Source organism: Ambystoma mexicanum, chromosome 2q (genome assembly GCF_040938575.1).
Source record: "Ambystoma mexicanum isolate Mex_15411 chromosome 2q, UKY_AmexF1_1, whole genome shotgun sequence".
Classification (NCBI taxonomy): domain Eukaryota; kingdom Metazoa; phylum Chordata; class Amphibia; order Caudata; family Ambystomatidae; genus Ambystoma; species Ambystoma mexicanum.
This window is the reverse complement of record NC_090924.1, coordinates 8,935,228-8,959,354: the sequence shown is the minus strand read 5'-3', so window position 1 is coordinate 8,959,354 and position 24,127 is coordinate 8,935,228. Positions and strand designations below refer to the sequence as shown.

The 24,127-nt window shown below is 46.4% G+C and overlaps 1 protein-coding gene across 1 annotated transcript in view; it reads right to left on the bottom strand.

Moving 5' to 3' along the window:
* PDIA2 (protein disulfide isomerase family A member 2) overlaps window positions 1-24,127 on the bottom strand; it is a 771,139-nt gene that overhangs the window by 316,060 nt on the left and 430,952 nt on the right. Inside the window, exon 8 of the mRNA XM_069646771.1 lies at window positions 4,200-4,320. Coding sequence (XP_069502872.1) covers window positions 4,200-4,320 — 121 coding nt within the window. The remainder of the gene's footprint in view (window positions 1-4,199; window positions 4,321-24,127) is intronic.

Sequence of the window (24,127 nt, the reverse complement as noted above, 5' to 3'; positions counted from 1 at the left end):
CTGCAGCAGGATTTCACCGGTCGTCTAGGAGTTGCAGCAGCTCTTTTCCTTCAGCTCATCTTCGGTTCTTTCGTTCCAGTGGTCGCCTCTGTTTTCCAAGTCCCAGAGACCTGCTTTTAAACTGTTTTCCCCCATTAATTCGATCCTGGCTGTCTCTCACACAGCAGGGTGGCTGTCCTTGCCAGACAGTCAGCCGGCTAATCACGCCAGAGTGCATTCAGGTCTTCTAGGAGACTAAGCACAGGGAGTTTCAGGCACCTCCCTCACATCCTGTCCACCCCAGACACTCAGGCGCCAGAGGAGGGCTTCAGCATTGAAGCCCGCCAAAGCCCAATGAACAAAGGGACCAAACCTGGTTTGGCACGCAGAGACAAACACAAGAAGGACTTTTCCTAAAAGAAATGATAAAATAAGATGACCAGAGTCTGTTTTTACAGATAGGTCTTGGGCGCCATATTGAAAAACATGGCTGACAGGATTTTTATCTACCATTGTTAGCGGGCGGGAAAAATCACAGTATTTCAGGGGAAGCTAGGCAACCCATCCAGCACTCTAGAGGACGATAGGGTATGCTGGGTCAGTACATTTAAAAAGACTAGTAAAGCCAATTTAACTTTACATGCTCTGGGAGACAGTAGTCAGTGCCAGAGAAGGTATTTAAACCTTGGGAAGTCGGAAAGACATCCCTGTGCCACTGCACTGAAGGTGCTCTGTGACACACAGAAAAAGATGATGACTATGGAGTTGTTTTAAAACTCCATAACCAAAGAACACAAAAGTAAAACACCCATCAAAATACATGGAAGAGTGGGAAAAAAAGGCTCACACTCTTCCCAGGTAAAAAAAAATCAAATCCTAGAAATTCAACAAGGTTGCTGGGGGTCTCAAAAGGTAAGGGAAATTAGCACATTTTGAGAACTCTCCCTAACAATACAGAGAAAACTAGACTAAAGTAGTAGCCATTTAATCGATATATCACATTACTCTTTCAGATCCCCTGAGAAAGATTTGCCATCTCTGCTCTACTCTCATGCTTCACCCTACATCCTCCTGCACCATGCTAGCTGGCCTTCTGTTCTAAGCAAAGCAGTTTGACAATTCCTCACTTTTTCCTTGAACGTATTTAAGTCTTGACTACCTCTTATCTCTATACCTTGACCCGACATATCACTTTGGATTCCTGTCTGTTTTGTCACTTCCATCCGGTTTCCTCTGGACTATGTAGTCATTCAACACATGCATTTGATGCTACCGAACTGGATACTCTTCTGATTGTTTTGTGTGGCTAACTGATACCCCTCACACTCCCTCTGCTTTAAAAAGAACTATAAAGAATCCATGTTTGAGTTGGAGTTTGTTTTTCCGGCGCAGATCCGCTGGCATGGTGAGAAAAGGACAGAATAAGCTGCATCCGGGTGCAGATGTTAGTATATTTTCAGTCATATATATAACCGTGCAGAAGACAAAAAAAGGCCAAATTATTGAAAGACGTAAGTTTTAATGTCTTTTTTAAATAAGAGATAAGAGTTAATAATTCTTAGATCAATGCACGTAAAATCCAGAGACGGGTGCCTAAAACCGAAAAACGTCGGACAAATTGGGATGCAGGTACCACTAGCAAGCAGTCATTTAAAGATCGAAGGGACCGAGCTGGGAAAATAAGGATGCATTTTTCTCAGGACATAGGCTAGGGTCAGTCCATTAGGAGACTTAAACACCAGGCAGAGACTCTTAAAAATTAGATGTCATCCCACACATTTACAGGTGCCCTTTGCATTCCATGAGATTTCCTAATGCCAGACTGCAAAAGACCCAGAAGCTGGTTCTTTTCTGCAAATGTTTGCGGCTGCAACATGACTACTTTTCAATAATCTTAACTGCCCATAAAAGACCACCAATTGGGCAGTAGTTTTGTAGAGTATTATGGTCTAAAGATGTTATTTTCAGCAAAGGCATCAACAAAGATGGTTTCAGAGCATTAGGGGCAGTCCCTTGACAAATGGAAGAATTGACCAAGCTAGTAATTCACATAAGATATTGTCCTGATGACAGGCAAGATTAGCTGGAAGAAAATAAGAGCCCGTGCGAAGTCGAGGGTCCCTTAAAAAGGGCGGCGGTGCCTACCGACAGGGTCAGCCCGCCGCCTCGGTTAATTTCACCATTAGCACCCGTGTAGTTTCCCTACACGGGTGCTAATGGTGTTTTATTTTTATTAAAAAAAGGAAACTTCCCTTTATGTTGCAGATCGGCTCCAGTGCTACCAGGAAAGTCAATTGCACCATCCAGGTAAGTTTTATTTTCCTTTTCCTTTTGGAAAAAAGGACACCATTAGCTCCCGTGTAGAATACTACACGGGTGCTAAATGTTGAAGGGGGAACGGGGAAGGGAAGCGCCTGACACCAATGAGAATGCTCGGAATGCAGGCTTTTCTTGGTAAATACAGCCCGCGTTCCAAGCATACTTATTGGTGGATGGCGTCTCCCAGGGTAGTAATTGTGATTAGTTGGTTTCAAATGCTGGTAGAAGTGGCAGCATTCCTTCCGAAGAGACTGGAGAGAAGTCAGACTTGCATGTAGAATTGTCTTCCTGAAAGTCCAAGCCCCAGGTTTTACCCCACTGACAGTGCAAGTGTTTTCTGGGCTGTGACATGTGCATGATGTTTCCAATCAGACAACTTATCGTGTTTATCGAAGGAGCCTGGGCCTGGGGTAAAGCTTGAGATGCTTGTCCTGGATACACATTGGGGTCTGTGAGGCCAGGTCTAAGACATGTTGGAACTGAAACATGTTCAAGGGTGTTTCTTGTCTTGGGCAGAATCAGTACTTTGGGCTGGTCTGCCCCTTTTGGGAGGGACAAGCTTGAACTGAAAATGTCTTTCCTCTTCCCTTATGAAGTAAATGCCAAAGAAAGAATGGTTATGGAGGGGGAGGAGGGGTCACGTTACGGCAAATGCTTCTGCTGTAAAAGGTTTATGCAGGACAAGCTTATACAAACATTTAAAACAAAGGGGAAAACTGGGGTCACAGGGTTGCCCCGGTGTTATGATGGAAACCATTGGCCTGCCCACTGACCAAGAAATTCAGCAGGGGTTTTGAGGAAATGGAATCGGTAGCCCGTGAATACAACACCGCAGACAGATGAGCCAGATCCAGTGAGAGATGTTAGAGCAATGCCACTAGTTATGATTTTTTCAGCACCCTCTACTCATCCCTCCTCTGTTTTGTCATTCCATTTGGGACAGGTGTGCCCAGATATCAGTCCCGAGCTATCTCTGCCTAGACACCCAGGTTACAACTCAGTGACGAAACCCAATGGGGCAGAAACATGTCTGTGGTTGGATGTGGTCTTTTGTAGAAGAAAGATGACCTTATCGTTTGGGATGGACTGCTCCTTTTGGGATGAGAGGAAGCATGATTTGAATATGTTTTTCGCTCCTGTAATGGAATGGCAGATAAAAAAACAAAAGGTTTGGTGGCTTGCCCATAGCAATACTAGTGGTTAGGATGTATTCAAAAACCTCCAGCCATCACTCTTCAGTTTTGTTTAATTAATTATTGAATCAGTCTTTTATAACATGCTGAATACCAGAGAGCAGTCTCTGACGGACCGAGATTGGAACCTCTCTTGCTGTGGGTGGCTTTGACATACACTGAGCTATCCTCCCGGGCCGGTTTAGGGGAATTTTGGTCGAAGTGTCAGGGGAGAGCATGCATGTTGTGCCCCATTGCAAAGCTGGGGTTTGGGAGCTAGGGTTGTATCATAGAGGAAATCTGGGATCTGTGTGCAGAGTTTGGTTGATGGAAATGAGCATAGGTGGGTTTCGGTAGCTCTCTAGTGCAAACATATTCCAACTGTTATCATTTCCTTTGGGGCACCCACATTGTAGTTTGTATAGTCATATTTGGGATATATTTGGTGGTCCACTCTTGCACCTTTACACATACGGTGGTCTCATGCATTATTTCTGCTTGCTGGACTTTCAACAACGTGTTCCTCCATTAAACGATTCATTAATGTTTATCTTTTGCCTTCACTCAGGTATTAACCAAATCACTTGTGTGTAAAGTATTTAACTTCTGCCTGTTTCTGCCTATTCAAACATACACCATTCCACTAACCCGTCTGTCCACCCATTTGTCCCTTTGCCCACTAGCAAGCTTCTGTGAATATGTTGCACATTGTGCATGCAGAATACTTACAGAATTGAACAAACACGTTCTTGGTTTCATCAAAAACCACCTCTTCGAAGTTTTTGCCTACGAGGACTTTAACGGGGTGCTTGTCCCAGTCTTCAGGGAGTTCCTCACTCATGAGATTGGGCTACGGGGAGGCAAAGAGATAACGTTAGCAGTGTATACATCACCAGCTGTTTTATCTTTACAACGTCCATACAGTTCAGCAAATCTCTCAGAGACCTAAACGTACTTTTACGTTCTAATGTGCTACTGCTTACAGTAGAATGCTGGCGGTAGCTACCACATTTGTGGTAGACTTGACACGCCGCATGCTGGCTATCAGCGGCCGTCTTTTCATCAGGTGGGGCACTTTGTGCCTTTGTCAGCCTGATTAATCAAGGAACACAAGGCCAAGAGCTGATTTGTGAAATGCACGTTGTTTTACTCTTGGCCAATTATACAGAGCACGAATTACACATAAAATAAGGTTTTACCACCATCTGCTCAGATGCTTGAAATCTCGGAAATGCAGAATTTGTGCAATAACGCCTTTGCCACTCGGTGTTCCCAGGTGAGCTGTTTAAGGTTCTCTGATCCTTGTGGGCCATTTAAAATCTTGGGCCGTGTTCCTGGTTGCCCCCAGGCCCTGTGTGCTGCCTCACTTCCCCGGCTCCTTTCTTCTCTCTTCCCCTCTCTCCACCCACCTCCCAGCCCTCCCTCCACCCATGATTGGCTGATTGTTTTTTCTTTTGCATTCCCGTGAGCAGCTGCACTGTGGGACAACGTCTTTGCCACTCAGCATTCCCAGGTGAGCTGTTTAAGGTCCTCTGACCCTCGTGGGCCTTTTAAAATCCTGGGGCATGTTCCTGGTTTTCCCCAGGTCCCACGTGCTGCCTTGCTTCCCCGGCTCCCTTCTTCTCACTTCCCCTCCCTCTACCCACCTCCCAGCCCTCCCTCCACCTGTTATTGGTTAGTTCTCTGGTCTTAACAGACCCTCCCAGGGCAGCACTCTGCACGGCAGCCCCCGCGGCAAAGGCCCCCAAGGAAAAGCGCGACTCCAACAGAGGCGGCTCCGAATTGTGTCTTCAGGTGTCAGCAGGGGAAGCCAGCGGCCAGCCCGTCAACCAGCAGCAACGAATAAGGTAAGAGTGGCCAGGGTGGGGGAGTAGAGCAATCACTGTACTCTGAAACCCTGCCACATAAACAACCTACTTACACTGTGATAGTGATGTGACCATTAGCTTATGCCCCCCCGCCCCAGGATTGCACTGTGATTATTAGCTTGCGCCCTCTAGGACTACACTGTGATTATTAGCTTGTGCCCCCCATGATTTCACTGTGATTGTTAGCTTGTGCCCTCTGGGATAATAATGTGATTTTCAGACTGCACCCCACCCATAGAGATTAGCACAACTTCACCAGATTCACATCTAGAAAGCACCACTATAAAGTAGTACTGTGAATATTAAAGTGCACCTTCTAGGACAGTACTGTGATTACCTTGTGCCCTCTAGGACTGCACTATGATTATTAGCTTATGCCCCCCAGGATTCCACTGTGATTATTAACTTGTGCCCTCTAGGATTATTAGCTTGAACACCTCGAGGATAGCACTGTGATTATTAGCTTGCACCCTCTAGGACTACACTCTGATTATTAGCTTGTGCCCCCCAGGATTGCAGTGCAATTATTAGCTTGTGCCCTCTGGGTTAATACTGTGATTGTCAGACTGCAACCCGCCCATAGAGTTTAGCACAACCTGACCAGATTCACATCTAGAAAGCACCACTATAAAATAGTATTGTGAATATTAAAGTGCACCTTCTAGGATAGTACTCTGATTATTACCTTGTGCCCTCTAGGACTGCACTATGATTATCAGCTTATGCCCCCCAGGATTCCACTGCGATTATTAGCTTGTGCCCTCTAGGATTATTAGCTTGAACACCTTGAGGATAGCACTGTGATTATTAGCTTGCCCCCTCTAGGACTACACTCTGATTATTAGCTTGTGCCCCACAGGATTGCAGTGCGATTATTAGCTTGTGCCCTCTGGGTTAATACTGTGATTGTCAGACTGCACCCCACCCATAGGGTTTAGCACAACCTGACCAGATTCACATCTAGAAAGCACCACTATACAATAGTACTGTGAATATTAAAGTGCACCTTCTAGGATAGTACTGTGATTATTACCTTGTGCCCTCTAGGACTGCACTTTGATTATCAGTTTATGCCCCCAGGATTCCACTGTGATTATTAGCTTGTGCCCTCTAGGATTATTAGCTTGAACACCTCGAGGATAGCACTGTGATTATTAGCTTGCCCCCTCTAGGACTACACTCTGATTATTAGCTTGTGCCCCACAGGATTGCAGTGCGATTATTAGCTTGTGCCCTCTGGGTTAATACTGTGATTGTCAGACTGCACCCCACCCATAGGGTTTAGCACAACCTGACCAGATTCACATCTAGAAAGCACCACTATACAATAGTACTGTGAATATTAAAGTGCACCTTCTAGGATAGTACTGTGATTATTACCTTGTGCCCTCTAGGACTGCACTTTGATTATCAGTTTATGCCCCCAGGATTCCACTGTGATTATTAGCTTGTGCCCTCTAGGATTATTAGCTTGAACACCTCGAGGATAGCACTGTGATTATTAGCTTGCCCCCTCTAGGACTACACTCTGATTATTAGCTTGTGCCCCACAGGATTGCAGTGCGATTATTAGCTTGTGCCCTCTGGGTTAATACTGTGATTGTCAGACTGCACCCCACCCATAAAGATTAGCACAACCTGACCAGATTCACATCTAGAAAGCACCACTATAAAATAGTAATGTGAATATTAAAGTGCACCTTCTAGGATAGTACTGTGATTATTACCTTGTGCCCTCTAGGACTGCACTATGATTATTAGCTTATGCCCCCCAGGATTCCACTGTGATTATTAGCTTGTGCCCTCTAGGATTATTAGCTTGAACACCTCGAGGATAGCACTGTGATTATTAGCTTGCACCCTCTAGGACTACACTCTGATTATTAGCTTGTGCCCCCCAGGATTGCAGTGCGATTATTAGCTTGTGCACTCTGGGATAATACTGTGATTGTCAGACTGCACCCCACCCATAGAGATTAGCACAACCTGACCAGATTCACATCTAGAAAGCACCACTATAAAATAGTACTGTGAATATTAAAGCGCACCTTCTAGGATAGTACTGTGATTATTACCTTGTGCCCTCGAAGACTGCACTATGATTATTAGCTTATGCCCCCAGGATTTCACTGTGATTATAGTTTGTGCCCTCTAGGATTATTAGCTTGAACACCTCGAGGATAGCACTGTGATTATTAGCTTGCACCCTCTATGACTACACTCTGATTATTAGCTTGTGCCCCCCAGGATTGCAGTGCGATTATTAGCTTGTGCCCTCTGGGATAGTACTGTGATTGTCAGACTGCACCCCACCCATAGAGACTAGCACAACCTGACCAGATTCACATCTAGAAAGCACCACTATAAAATAGTACTGTGAATATTAACATGCACCTTCTAGGATAGTACTGTGATTATTAGATTGTGCCCTCTAGGACTGCACTGTGAGTATTAGCGTGTGCCCTTTAGGACTACACTGTGATTATTAGCTTGTGCCCCCAAGGATTGCACTGTGAATATTAGACTGCGCCCTACCCTTAAAGATTAGCACAACTTGACCAGATTCACATCTAGAAAGCACCACTATTAAATAGTACTGTGAATATTAACGTGTACCTTCTAGGATAGTACTGCGATTATTAGCTTGTGCCCTCTAGGACTGCACTGTGATCATTAGCTTGTGCCCTTTAGGATTTCACTGTGATCATTAGCTTGCATCCTCTAGGACTACACTCTGATTATTAGCTTGTGCCGCCCAGGATTGCAGAGCAATTATTAGCTTGTGCCCTCTGGGATAATACTGTGATTGTCAGACTGCACCCCACCCATAGAGATTAGCACAACCTGACCAGATTCACATCTAGAAAGCACCACTATAAAATAGTACTGTGAATATTAACATGCAACTTCTAGGATAGTACTGTGATTATTAGATTGTGCCCTCTGGGACTGCACTGTGATTATTAGCTTGTGCCCTCTAGGACTACACTGTGATTATTAGCTTGTGCCCCCCAGGATTGCACTGTGATTATTAGCGTATGCCCTCTAGGACTACACTGTGATTATTAGCTTGTGCCCTCCAGGATTGCACTGTGATTATTAGACTGCGCCCTACACTTAAAGATTAGCACAACTTGACCAGATTCACATCTAGAAAGCACCACTATTAAATAGTACTGTGAATATTAACGTGTACCTTCTAGGATAATACTGCGATTATTAGCTTGTGCCCTCTAGGACTGCACTGTGATCATTAGCTTGTGCCCTCTAGGATTGCACTGTGACCATTAGCTTGTGCCCTCTACGACTGCACCGTGTTTATTAGCTCGTGCCCTCTAGGACTGCACTGTGATTATTAGCTTGTGCCCTTTGGGATTATACTGTGATTGTTGGACTGCACCCCACCCATAGAGATTAGCACATACTGACCTGATTCACATCTAGAAAGCACCACAACAGAATAGTACTGTGAATATTAACGTGCACCATCAAGGTTAATACTGTGATTATTAGCTTGTGCCCTCTAGGATTATTAGCTTGAACACCTCGAGGATAGCACTGTGATTATTAGCTTGCGCCCTCTATGGTAGTACTGTGATTATCAGCTTGTGACCTCCATGATTGCAGTGTGATTATTAGCTTGTGCCCCCTAGGACTACCCTGTGATTGTTAGCTTGTGCCCTCTAGAATTATTCTGTGATTATTAGCTTGTGTCTTCTAGGTTAGCACAGTAATCATTAGCGTATGTCCTCTAGGATCACAGTCTGATGGTTAGACTGTGCCCTACCCCGTAGAGAGTAGCACAAATTGACCTGAATCATATCTAGAAAGCACTTCTATAGAAAAATACTCTGAATATTAACATGCACCTTCTAGGATAATACTGTGATTATCAGCTTGTGCCTTCTATGATAGTACAGTGATTACGAGACTGCACCACACCCTTAGAGTTTACCACTTACCAACTTAATTCACACCAAGAAAGCAACGCAATGGAATAGTACTACATTTATTGACTTGTGCCGTTTTATGACAACACTTTGATTATTAGCTTGTGCCTTCTAGATTAGTACTGTGATTATCACCTTGTTCCTTTAGGACAATACAGTGATAATTAGCTTGTTCCTCCTAGGATAGTACTGTGATAATTACACTGTTCCTCGGACTAATACTGTGATTATTGGCAACTGAACTACCCTAGCGATATCACCTGACCAGACCACCACAACAGACAGAGCTCAAGCTTGGATCGGACAATCCCCCACACCGATTCCAACATCACAGGACAGCCGGACCAAAAAGCACAAAGACCAACTCTGCAGCAACAAACTGAACAAAACCAACCAAAAAACACTCAAAACTCAAAATGCCACGGAAACGAATTGGACATAAGGAAAGACAAAGAGCAGTAAGAACAAACCCAACTGAACACCACCGAAGACTCACAAGTGCAGAACGCACTCCCATAGACCAGAACGATAACAGAACCAGCGCAGAGAGAAGAGAGAAATCCCTATACCTAACTCCATACCTTACAAATAATCACCCACCTGAACGAACCAACCCAGCGCACAAATCAACAACGACTAACAACCAAACACAACTATGCAGAAGAAGAATGGACACATCTAGAGATAACATGAACATGATCAATGCCCTAACCCCTTCAATCACCAAAACAAGAGGACCCTCTGTTCGACAGCCACAACATTTAGAAGACGAGCCTGATGAAAACAAAAACCAAAGACTGAACCTAGAAGAGCTTTTCGATGATACAGACACAACTGTACCAATACCTCAACTAGAGATCGACTTGGAAAGAAACCTTAACACCAGTTAGAAGACAACGCCGACAAAAAAGCATAAACGAAACAATGGGCCTCATTACAACCTTGGTGCTAAGTGCACCAACTTTACCACCATGGTGTAAACTCCGTTTACACCATGGTGGATGGCGGATTTACCGCCCCATTCCAAGGTGAGTGGGGCGGTAAATCCCCATTTCCCATTTTCCCTTCCCCATTCCCATTTTTGCCCCATAGGGCATAATGGGAGTGGGGAAGGCGCTAATTACGCCGCCGTAACTTACGGCGGCGTAATTAGCACCATGGCAGGTTAGCGCCATGGATTTTAACGCCTGCTAAAAGCAGGCGTTAAAATCAGAATCAGGCGTTAAGGGTTAACGGTGGCGTTAACCCTTAACGCCTGAGTTGTAATGAGGCCCAATACCTTCAAAATCCACTGCAACCTAATAAATGCAAGATCCATGTCAAAACACTCAACTGAGATCTTCGACCTTTTCTGCGACAATGGCATCGAAATCCTATTCCTCACAGAAACATGGCTGATGGCAACTACAAAATCACACTCCAAAACTGCCTCCCCACTAACTTCAAATGCCTTCAGTTAAACAGATAAAATAAAAAAGGAGATGGCCTCACAATAACATTCAAAGAATCCCTGAAAGTAAAAACAGACGAACCGCTTAACACGATGAACTGCAAATCCATGGTCATACACCTATCGGCAAATCCAAAAACAAACATTAAATTCATACTGGTTTACAGACCACCGACATATGATGCAACCTTTGTCGACAACTTCATAGAAGCCATCACCATCATAGCCATCGAACGTGAACATCTAATAATCCTGGGGGACTTCAACATTTGGTTTGAAGAAAAACATGCCAACTCTCAAAATTCACTAATTGTGCAGCTAACAACCATGAAACTACAACAGTTGGTCAAAGGGGCAGCACACTCAGCAGGACACACCCCTGACGCAGTCTTCGCCAAGAAAAAAACGTATCACCATGACACTACTGATACAAATACTTTGGAGTGACCATCTAATCATTCCATTCGTGATCACACTACCAACTCAAGTCAGCATTCAGCACCTCAAGATCCCAACCACCACAAAAAGAAATTGGAAAACCATCAAAGCAAGCAACCTAACAAAACAACCAGAGATGACCAAACCTTCAACGGCAGAACTGGAGAAGGCTGACCTAGATTGGAAAGTGGAGCTACTCCACAAATGGATTGCTGACACAATCGAAAACATTGCCCCGGAAAAAACATTCACCCCCTCAAGAAAAAGAGCAATGGCAAAATGGTTCACCCCACTACTATTTACCATGAAAAAGAACAAGAAGCTAGAATTGGAATGGAGGAAAGAATATGACCAAAATAAGAAAACCCAGTTCCAGAAACAAATCCGATCATATAAGAAGGAAATTCAAAAGGCAAAGAGAAGGCATAATGATGACAGAATCAACAAAGCCACCAACACACAAAAAGAAATGTTCAACATCATAGAAGAAATGAACCCACCAGGCTGTGACAACACTCAAATGCCCTCACAGAAACTATGCAACAACTTGGCAGACCACTTCAAAAACAAAAATCAACGATATCCGACAAATCATACAAAACAGACCAATCAACCCTTACACACAACCAACCGAACCTGACGAGGAGCCACAGCACAAAATCCAAAACTTCCCGAAAATATCAGTAGAGACATTCGTCAAGCTGGTTAAACACAGCAAGAAAGCAGGATCACCCATGAATCCCTGCCCCCCTGACATCTACAAATCAATCCTCGCACAAGGAACTCCATCAGAATACTACAGAAACCTCTTAAATATGTCACTCACAACAGGGACTGTACCACCATCCTTCAAATCAGCATATATTAAGCCACTTTTAAAAAACACAAGTGGCGATATGGACGACCTCTCCAACTACAGACCGATTTCAAACATTTTCCACCCGGCAAAACTCCCATGAACATACGCATACAAACTAACCCAAGAATATGTAGAAAAACACCACCTGCTAGACCAAGCACAAGTCGGCTCCAGACCCGCAAGAGGAACAGAATTAGCACTACTATCCTTCTGGGATGACCTAAAAACAAACGCAGACTCCAACTCAACCTCTGCTCTGATTCTGCTCAATGTCTCCAAAGCCTTCGACACAGTAAACCATGACACCCTATTTAAAAGATTGGAAGATATAGGTATAACGGACATGCCACTACTCTGGATTAAATCATTCCTAGCAGACAGAACAGAAACCGTATGGATAAACCCTTCAAATCTACTCCACGAGTTAACGGCTGTGGAGTAGCACAGGGATCCTCACTATCACCACTATGCCTCAACATCTACCAAACGCCAGTAATCAGGATCTTCAAAAAATACAACATTACATGCTACAACAAAGTAGATGACACTGAAATCATCCACAAAATCGAAGATACTCAAGCCGACAACTCAACACTAATAGAATGTCTAAAAGAAATCTTTGATTGGATGAACACCAACAACTTGAAAATCAACCCAGGAAAGACTGAAAACATGATCATATCCAAAAATCAAGAGAACGACACCTACATTCCCTGGCCGATGGAAATGGAACCGCGCCCACACCATCTAAGGCAGTAAAATACCTGGGAGTCCTAATGGACAACGCCCTAACCTTAAGCCATAAGTGAACGCAATAATTAAGAAATGCTTCTTCCTCCTTCACACAACAAGAAGAATCCTACCTTTCCTCTCCTTCACCCACAAAACACTGACAATCGTCGTCCTCATCATGACAAGAATAGACTATGCAAACAGCCTCTTCCTTGGGATGCCGGAATACCTCCTGAAGAAATTACAACGCATCCATAATACAGCAGCCAAACTCCTCCTCAAACCAACCAGAAGAGACCACATCACTCCAGCACTAAAAATTCTAGATTGGCTCCCAATCAAACATCGTATCACGTTCAAGACAATGGGCCTCATTATGAGTTCGGAGGTAGCCATGCCGTTTTTAGCGGCATGGCTACCTCCAAACTCGGGTCCTGGTCCCACAAAAGGGGACTTACGGGGCCATTCCGACCTTGGAGGGCCCGGTAATTCCCTTTCGCCAGACCCGGTACATCTACATTTCAGCCCCCATAGGGCTCAATGGGAATGGGGAGGAGGCTAACAATGGGCCTGTTAATGACAGGCCCGTTGTTAGCATCCTGGTCTGCTAGCGGGTCCCGCTCTGCATGTCTGGTCTGACCAGGCGTGCAGAGCGGGGCCCGCTGCAGACCTCGTAATGTGGCGGCCCAGAATGAACGGTGTCGGTCCCTTACTGGCACCGTTCATTCCGCAGGCGACAGCCTCCTAATGAAGCACAATGTGCATAACGCACAGGGCAATCAGCGGACAGGGAGCATCATTTCTACAGAAGAAAATAACAATCTACAAGCCAACGAGACTCCTCAGATCAAGCAATGAAATCGGCCTGGAATCAAAACATACGTTAAAAAAAGGACATAGGGCACAGGCGTAGCTTGCAAATAAATCACTCCAAAACTAGGTCACAGCAAGGACAAACTGGGATAAAAGGGATGGCCGAATACATAGATGGAAACACTAAAGTAGCTAATTTAGCATAATGACAGAGAGATGAGACAGCCTTATGATGCTGAAACTTAATCACCAAAAGGAAACTACCTTCTCTAAATCATGAAGGAGACGCAATAGGAATATGCATATCTCCTAACAGCAAGGATACTAACCAATCCCAAAAACGACTAAAAACCTCACCGCTCCTCACACACCTCTGACACTCTAATCAAACACAACCAGACCTCTTAAGTCGACAGCAAACCGCATGCACTTTACACACCAACAACAGCCACACCACACAGACCCGCAAGCAAAAGCACACAACGGACTCGGAACCCAATAACACACCAATATGCTTGGCGAACGGTGTTAACCGAACCGAAGCTGGCAGCAGTACTTTACAGCTCCCTTGCTCTTCTCCAAACTTTATCCTAGTAACACGCTTAACCTACCCCCCTTTGTTTCAGATCTGCCAGAGTGCCAGGAGATCACTCCGGTGGTGATAGTGTGCGGTACAAGTATCCTTTAACATTAACATTAACATCTGTGTCCTGACTTTTCTGCTTTTGAGAATCGCTTCATGCCACTGGAAACAGAGAAATCCACAGTTCCCCAGAAAAGCAAGCACCATTTCACACTGGAACGAGGCATCAAAGAAGGCTGACAAGTTGCAGCAGATAAAAATGTGACTGCTCTACATACTAAAAGTAAGTCAGCACATGTCAATTTATTTGCAAACATTTAATAGATATTTAGCATATCTTTACATGTTAACCACCCAGAAACTCCCCACCACCTTCTTTTAAAATGACTGAGAACAATCCCTTACTCATTATATGCATTATGTTTTATGGTTACATACCTGTGGCCACATTACAGACACTTTTCACAAGTGAAAGTGCAATTGTGCACGGTATTAGCACTAAGGTAAAAACTGCACTATTGCAAAAAACATACTTTCAATGCTTTTTTGCAGCCAGGCAAAGTTGCCCTAGTGCTAATACCATTCCGTATTTGCACTAGGGCAAACTTTGCGCTGGTGCAAAAATGCATTGAAAGAAGAGGTTTTTACCCTCTTGAGGAGAACCATCTCCTCTTGAGGAGAACAATCTCCAGTTCCAGACGCACCTCAAGATCTTCCTCTTTGCTTCTGCCTTCGCCCCCCTCTTCCCTACAGATCTGGTCTCTCTTGGCACTGTGCACCTGGCCACCCTCTGTCCTCCGGGCACAGGTTCTTGCTCACCTTGCCACCCTCCCGCACTGCCTCCGGGCCACCCCTTGCACTGGGGTCTGTATCTGTACCCATACAGTCAACCCTTTCTTTCTTCCTGCACTTATCTGACCTACCCTGTCTGCTTCCTTAAACTTAGCACTTGCCACTTGCTGGCTGCACTACCATTTTTGTTGCTTTTATTTATTATTTATTTATTTATTATTATTTATTCTGTACTTTTGCTCCGCACTTTTCACCTCTTCCCCTTTCCTTGAACTTTTCCCCTCCCCCTCTCCCATGCATTTGCACATTCTCAATGTCACTGGGCCTTGTAAGATTGTTGTTTTGTTCTCCCCTGTTCCCCTCCCTTGTCTTTTCGCGCTCTGAAACACTTGTGTATGAGCGCGATAGAAATAAAATATCAATTCAATTCAATACCCAAGAGCAAACTTTGCCGGATTGGTAACACCATGCAAAATTGTCCTACTGTAATAGTGCAATATATGTAAAAATTACAGACATCCCAAATAATCTGCACTGTTTGTAATCTTCCACATGAGAAGTAGTGCATTCCACACTGAATTTTACTAGAGAATGTGCTAAACTGAGCACCATGATGCTGAATAAAATAGTTAAGCAATCGTTCACGTTAGTAGGCAGCTACCTGAAGCCAACATGTTTCTTCTCTGTGCCAATATCTGGTAAGCTAAGCAACCATAACTCGTGCCGCCACTGTGCACTGCTAAGACAAACACCCAAAACACATCAAATGCTCTTGCAAGATAAGGCCACGGTATTGTGCGATGCAGGTGCGCAGGAGACGCTGCCTGACGATACATAGCACGCAACGCAACTTCCATGCTTTGAGCCTTTAGCAAACGAGGATCGGACCCAATGCAGCAAAGCCCTCACATGATAAGGCTGCAGTTTTGTGCAACGCAGGTGCGCAGGAGACACTGCCCCACGACACGTAGCATGCAACACAACTTCCACACTCCTAAGCCTTTAAGAACCGAGGATTGGACCCTCTGCGGCAAAGCCCTCGCAGGACAAGGCCACAGTGTTGAGCGACGCAGGTGCGTAGGAGACACTACTGGGTGACACATAGAATGTAACTGCCACGCTCCCGTTCTTTTAAGAACTGAGGATAAGACCTTCTGCGGTAAAGCCCTCGCAGGACAAGGCTGCAATGTTGTGTGACGCAGGAGCGCAGGAGATGCTGCCCGACGACACGTAGCACGCAAAGGCAACCTCCACTCTCCCAAGACATTAAGAACTTAGGATCGGACCCTCTGAGGCAAAGCCCACGCAGGACTGGGCTGCAGTGTTGTGTGATGCAGATGTTTGGCAGCAAAGGGGTAGCATCGTTGGCTGCGAGAGCAGACAATATCCCTGTCCATAAGGTAAGAAGGTGCAGGGATGAAGAGTAGCACTGCTGCACTCCACTCAACTCCCCACCTTGCTCGTCTGTCCCCCATCTGACCATCTTCACATGTGCTTGCCTCCCACAACTTAGCCTTCGCGTCTCCCGGCTTTGCGTGTCCGTTCCCTATCTGGCCATCTCCACGTGCACTTCCCCCCGCAATTCAGGCTATGCTTCTCCCGTCAATGCGCGTCATTTCCAAATTTGGCGCATCTAGACGTGCGATTCCCCCGCAACTTAGGTTCTGCTTCTCCCGGCCTTGCACGTCCTTCCCCTCTTGTCCCGTCTCCACGTGCGCTTTCCACCCGCAACTTAGGCTCCACTTCTCTCAGCCTTGCGCGTCCTTCCCCTCATGGCCCGTCTCCACATTAACCCTCTCCCCCGCAATTTAGGCTGTGCTTCTTCATAGCTCTGCACATCCTTGCCCTTCTGTTCGTCTACTTGTATAATTTACTGTATTATTGCACATTATTACACTGTCTCCTTATCTCCAGGTCGTTTATTGTTGTTACGGTACTCTGTTCTTCCTGTACCCATCCTCCTCCTCTGCCTTCCCCCTTGTGTGCCCCTAGAGTGAGAACTCCCTCCTGCTTGGGCTGCCTCCTCTTTGCTCTCTACCTGTTAGGCAGAATCCTGTGTAGTGCCCTTAGGGACCACTACACACAATTAAGACTACAGGTGGTGATACAAGTTTTACCTTTGGTACAAGCCTGTACTACTATGTCAGAGTGGTAGCAGTGACGGAGCAGCCAGGCCTATCTCAAGAATATATGAGCAGTAGCAGAGATTACACAAAGGGACCACAATTACTGTGACTCAAGCAAACACTGACTCAAGGTTTCAGGTAGAAGAATATAAGTACATTTATTTTTAAACCATTCGTTATAAACACAACACTTCTATCAAACTTCAATAAAAACCACACGTTAAATATACTACAGGTAACCAATTCACTTTGTACAGTAAGTCTCAAGGTAAGTACCCTGTGTTGGAATGAACCGGTGTTAGGCACAAAACACGTTACCACGAATATGATTGCGATCACTTTTTGACAGTTCCGTCTACTAAACAAACGCGTATCCGTGACATGAAATGCTACCGGGGCAAAAACACACTTAGCAACTGAGATACCCAGAGGGAGTTGGAGGCAAAAATCAGAGGCAATATTTTGGTTAGGCAAGCAGAATCAAGAAACACTCAGAGACAGGAGTTCAAAAGTCAAAGGGCCGGAGCCAGGGTCGAAAGACACCGGGGCCAGTTGCCGAAGATCACACGGTCCGACAGTTCACGATTCAACGTAGCCAAAAGTAGTTTGATATTGTCAATGTTCGGAAGCAAAAGGTATAAGAAGGAGGGAAGACAAGGGCAAGCCTTGGAAATGAAGAAGAAAGGGATTCACCCAGTTTCCTCAACAGAACACAGTACCTTGTTCCAATGGTGCAGCTGGTGCCCTGGCAGTTGTTCCTGTTGGTTTCCCGCAGACCCACGATTCCTGGAGCTTCGTCGAGAAGGAGGACATCTGAAGGGGGTCTGCACCACACAGGGATGAGGCCGGCAGCAGTGACACAGAATAAAAGGTGCGCTCCTTAAACACAGGAGAGGCTCTTCAGGTGGCTCTCCGGACCACTACAGCAGTGTGCAGCGATTTCGACCACGGAAGAGGATCCTCTGGCTGTAGAAGATGAGCTGGTTATCCCCACCAAGCTCAAGGGAAGAAGACTCTGGACTGGATCTTCTCTGAGTCGTTGAAGGGCAGATAGCTCAGGACTGCAGCAGGGCTTCACAGGGACGGAGTAGTTGCAGAAACCGTCGTTCTCTCTGCTTCTCTTCGGTTCCTTGTAGTTCCAGTGGCGATTCTCTGACTTCTAGCCCAAGAGATCTGCCTTTTAATGCGAAAAACCCCCTTGCTGTCAATCATCCAGCAGGGGGGGTGTCCAGCCCGGACAACTACCCTGGTCAATCATGACAAAGTGCGACTTGGGTTTCCTAGGATACCCTGTGCAGGGGGTGACTACACCCCTCCCTCACATTCAGCCCACCTAGACACCCAAGCGCCTTGAGGAGGGCTTCTGGGCAGAAGTCCGCCAAAAGACAGTGAACAAAGAAGGCAAACCTAGTTTGCCGTGCAAAGTAAAACACAAGAAGGACTTTAACAAAAAGAAATGGCGAAGAAACCCAACCGGAGCCAAAAGAAAGACGATTTGGTCAAGCGGGTTTATGTTCGAGGCTAATATAATAGCCAAGAACAGTACCATGTTTATCTAATATAATCGCGGTAGAAAAGTTAGGGTAGATACCACTGCCACCAGCCAAGTCTAAATGTTAAAAGAGCGAAACAATGCTCTAGGAGGTAAGATAAAAAGGAATACGAGTTAACCCTTTCCAGTACTCCATGGAAGATGGGGTGTACTGGATCTGTGGTAGATTGACTAAGTAAAGTTAATGGTAACTTTACCCTTTTCTGGGGGACAGTAGTCGCCTCAGAAATGGAGTCGAGGGAAGTCTCAAAGACAACCCTGTGCCACGGCACTGAAGGTGCTGTGTAACACACAAAAAGAAGAGGGCTATTGAAGTACAGCAGTGTGCAGCGATTTCGACCACGGAAGAGGATCCTCTGGCTGTAGAAGATGAGCTGGTTATCCCCACCAAGCTCAAGGGAAGAAGACTCCGGACTGGAACTTCTCTGAGTCGTTGAAGGGCAGATAGCTCAGGACTGCAGCAGGGCTTCACAGGGACGGAGTAGTTGCAGAAGCCGTCGTTCTCTCTGCTTCTCTTCGGTTCCTTGTAGTTCCAGTGGCGATTCTCTGACTTCTAGCCCAAGAGATCTGCCTTTTAATGCGAAAAACCCCCTTGCTGTCAATCATCCAGCAGGGGGGGTGTCCAGCCCGGACAACTACCCTGGTCAATCATGACAAAGTGCGACTTGGGTTTCCTAGGATACCCTGTGCAGGGGGTGACTACACCTCTCCCTCACATTCAGCCCACCTAGACACCCAAGCGCCTTGAGGAGGGCTTCTGGGCAGAAGTCCGCCAAAAGACAGTGAACAAAGAAGGCAAACCTAGTTTGCCGTGCAAAGTAAAACACAAGAAGGACTTTAACAAAAAGAAATGGCGAAGAAACCCAACCGGAGCCAAAAGAAAGACGATTTGGTCAAGCGGGTTTATGTTCGAGGCTAATATAATAGCCAAGAACAGTACCATGTTTATCTAATATAATCGCGGTAGAAAAGTTAGGGTAGATACCACTGCCACCAGCCAAGTCTAAATGTTAAAAGAGCGAAACAATGCTCTAGGAGGTAAGATAAAAAGGAATACGAGTTAACCCTTTCCAGTACTCCATGGAAGATGGGGTGTACTGGATCTGTGGTAGATTGACTAAGTAAAGTTAATGGTAACTTTACCCTTTTCTGGGGGACAGTAGTCGCCTCAGAAATGGAGTCGAGGGAAGTCTCAAAGACAACCCTGTGCCACGGCACTGAAGGTGCTGTGTAACACACAAAAAGAAGAGGGCTACTGAAGTGGTGTACTTCAAAGTCCACAATCACAAACACAGGTAGAAACATATAGCAAAACCTGGGTAAGAGTGGGGGAAAAGCTCTCGCTCTTACCAAGTGGAAGAAAATAAACTCCAGAAGTCCAGCAAAGCTGCTGGGGGACTCACTAGGTGAGGGAAATTAGCCATAAATGAGAATTCTTCCTAACACTGCCTCACACCCCTCCATGGTGCTCTCAGTCTCTCCTATCTTCTCTAACTGCTATTCTATCTCCTATCCTATCCATCTTACTAAGTCCGGTAGGAAGAATCTCAGAAGGGATATCCTGGTCTTGAACCAAGGCCTCCCTATCGCTGATACCTTCACCAGTGCTTCCCTCAGACAGGCCCTCACCGACATCCTCTTTGTCGTTCACTCTCCAGGTCTATGGGCCCCCCACATGGTCTATGTTCTCCCTCCTTTTTCTTCCTCTCCATTTAATGGTTGCACTCAGTGGGAGGTCCTCCTGGTCCCCTTCCACTCCTCCAAGACCATCATTAATGTCTATCTGACTGGCACCATCTTGGTCCAGGGTCCTCGGCCCAATCTCCTCCTTTTTGATAGACGCTTCCCGCATCTTATCAACTTCCTTCCTTCTCCTGCTATGCCTACCTACACCCCTCTGGCTCCTACACCACCTTCCTCTTCCGCCACCTCTCTGGCATCCTTCTCAGCTCCTCTGGCTACTCTACCTCCTCCTTCTTCCACCACCTCTCTGGCAGCGTCTTCTTCCCCTCTGACTACTCTGCCATCTCCTTCTTCCTTCTCTGCCCACTCTCAGGCAACTCTAACACCTCCGCAGGACGTACCTCATGCCTGTACCCGTCCAGGGAAGTCTTTCAAATGTGGCAATCTGCACCATGTTGCTACTCTTAACTCTTGCTCTGCTGTCAAACACTCCTCTGACATCTGCCGACTCCTCGAAGAACTTTATCTGGATGTCCTCGGTCTTATCGAGACATGGATCACGGCCAGCTCTGTCACAAGTCTTGACACTCACCTCCCCGATGGCTACAAGATTGACTCCAAACCCGGAACCAACTGTCCAGGTGGGGGAGTAACCCTGATCTCCCTGGAGTGGCTCCCTGCTCCTGTCATTCCTACGCAGGCCTACTCCTCCTCTGAATGTCTGGTCTGCAGGCTCTCTATCTCTCCTGGCCTCTCTCTTACTGTGGCCACCATCTGCAGGCCACCTGTCCAGGTCACCCTCATCCTCTCTGAGTGCGCTGACCTCTCCTCCTTCCTCCTTGCCTCTACCTCTCAACTTCTCCTTGGGGACCTCAACATCCACATGGATGAGTCTAGCTCCTCCTATGGGCTCTTTTGCAATCTCTGCGACTCTCTTTCTCTCTCTCTCTTTCTCTTCTTCCCTCCTGCCCAACACACTCTGTCGGGCACACCCTGGATATTCATATCTCGTCAGACATCCATCTCTCCAACCCTCTCACCACTCCTCTCTCTTGGAATGACCACTTTCTTCTCACCTCTCACCTGTCACTCTCTGTCCCCCAGGCAAACTCACCCCAGCACTGCCACCCATATTCTCGGTCACCCTGCCCATGAAGTGTGTGTCAGGGGAGTCTTTCACCGCTACTTTCTGTCCTCCTCCTGCACCTGCAGCTAACTCACACTGTGACGCAGCCCTCTCCAACCTGCATCTCTCAATCTCTAACACTCTTGATGTCCTTGCCCCTGTCATGAGGATCCGTCTGAAGCCCACATCCAGTGAAACTCTTGGTATGAATCAGAACTTGCAACCCTTAAACGCAAGTGCAGGGTGGCTGAGGGGAAGTGGAGGGCATCATGTGCATCCTCTGACAAACTGGCCAGCTGCATGCTCCGAAGGCAATATAGACTCTCTATTCTGTCCAAGAACAGAGCTTACATCCAAGCACGCGTCTCTGCAGCCTGTAACAACTCAGCCGAACTTTTCAACATCTGCCAGGAGCTGGCCAATCCTGCTGCAGTCTCCACCTCTCCTATTCCTTCCCAGGCCCTTTGCACAGCACTGGTTTCTCACTTCTCCACTAAAACTCAGGACATTCTGTCCACTCTCTACTCTTCCTCTCCCTCTACCTCTCCCAGCCCTCTACGGCCATCTCTCTTCCTCCTTTCTCCTCCTTCCAAGTGTTCACCCCCGACAATGTTTCTAAGCAAGTCCGATCTATGAAAGTCTTGTCAAAGCAGGTGCTCCCCTGCTCCTCCAGAACCATCATGGACCACATTGACACCCTAGCTCCAGTCTTGTCCGATTTCTGCAATCACTCTTTTGCTACTGGAACATTTCCTTCCCCACTAAAGTACTCCCTTGTGCACCCCCTCCTCAAGAAGCCCTATGCCGATCCTTCCTCTCCAGCAAACTACAACCTGATCTCCATAACTCCTTTCCTGGACAAACTCCTGGAAAAGCTGGTCATCTCCCAGCTTACTCTCCATACTGAATCTGTTAGTTTTCTCCATGACCACCAGTCTGGCTTTAGAGCCGCCAGAAGCATAGAAACTGCTCTTCTGAACACCCATGAAGACTTGCTCTCTCATCTCGACTCTACCCTCCCTTCGGTCCTCATTCTCCTTGATCTATGATCTGCTTCCGATACTGTCAACCACGCCATCCTGATCAATCATCTCTGTGACAACCTGGGCATCATGGGTCAGGCCCTAGCCTGGTTGACCTCCTTTCTCTCTGATTGACCCTCCCAGGTCCTACTTGGGTCATTTCTCTCTACAACCTCCCTCTCTCCCTCTCTACATGTGGAGTTCCCTAGCGTTCTAACCTCTCATCCTAGCTCTTCAACCACTAATGGGCACCTCTGGCCCACCTCATCTCTACCTTCTGTTTTAACTTTCAGTGTTATGCAGATGGCACTCAGCTCTCCTTCAGGCTCCCCTCAGCCTCCTCTGCTCTCTCGCTCATACCTATCTATCCGCGATTCAGAAATGATCTCTGCCTTAAAGCCAGTAAGACTGAGATCCTTCTCATTGGGACCCCTGCTCCTGCTTTCCCTCTTTCACTGTGGCCACCCACCCTGGGCCCTCTCCTTCTCTCCTCACATCTCTGACATCTCTAAGAAGTCACACTACCAGCTGCACCTTCTCAGAGATATTCTTCCTTTTCTCACTTTCACCCATAAGCTCACAGTCTGCAGAGCCCTGGTTATCTCTAGGCTGGACTACTGCAAAAGCCTCTTTCTAAATCTGCCTGCCTCTGCTCTTCACCCTATGCAACCAATCCAGAACAGGACTGCAAGACTTGTCCTTGGCCTCAAGCCCTGGTATTGCATCTCTCCAGCCCTGAAATCTCTTCACTGGCTCCCGGTGGCTGCAAGGATCAAGTTCAAGATCCTCTACAACACCCATAAGGCTTTCTGGGGCCGGGGACCACACTACATCCAACTCTCTCTTCCTAAGCATCTTCCTTCTCGAGCCCTCCGCTCATCCACCTCCAACTCTATGAGGGTCAGACGCTTCTCCTGGCAGAGAGTGGGGGCAAATTAATATCCTGAGCTGGGCCCTCCCTCTGGGACAGCCTCCCTGTCTCTCTCAAACTTGAGCAGGACCACCTAAGTTTCCGGTAGCAACTGAAGACCTTCGTTTTTGCTTCCGCTTTCTCTCTCTGTCTCTCCCCTGCTGATGCTCATGTCTGCTGCGCTAACTGGTTACCTGCCAACTCACTGAAGCTCACAGGCACCAGGCTCCTGCACGACAAGAAGCCCCTTGCACTGCCTCTGGGCCTCCCACCGACTTAGGGACTGTATCTGCAACCCTACAGTCCCCTGCCTCCTTGCACTTACTTGAGCCACCATCCTGGCAGCACATACCGCGTTTTGACACTGCACTCTCCCCCACTTCCCACCTGGCAGTTCTCCTCTCCCCCCTCGCACTTGCACAATCTGAATTACACAAGACCTAGTAAGATTGTTTGTTTTGTCATCCCCAGTCTACCCTTCCTCGCCTTTTCGTGCCTAGAGACACATGTGTATAGGCGTGTTATAAATGACTTATCATATCATATTTTATCACCCAGTACATGAAAGACAACATCACAACTATCATTGATGACATCACTGATGAGATCACATATTAAAATAATTTTGATGAACAGTCCCTACAAGGGATAGTGTTTATAATGTTGGTAACAAGATTTCAGGGGTGTTCGGAAGATTTATCATAAACTACTTAATGTATTAAAGAATGTTCTCATCTAAAGAAAACATTGGGC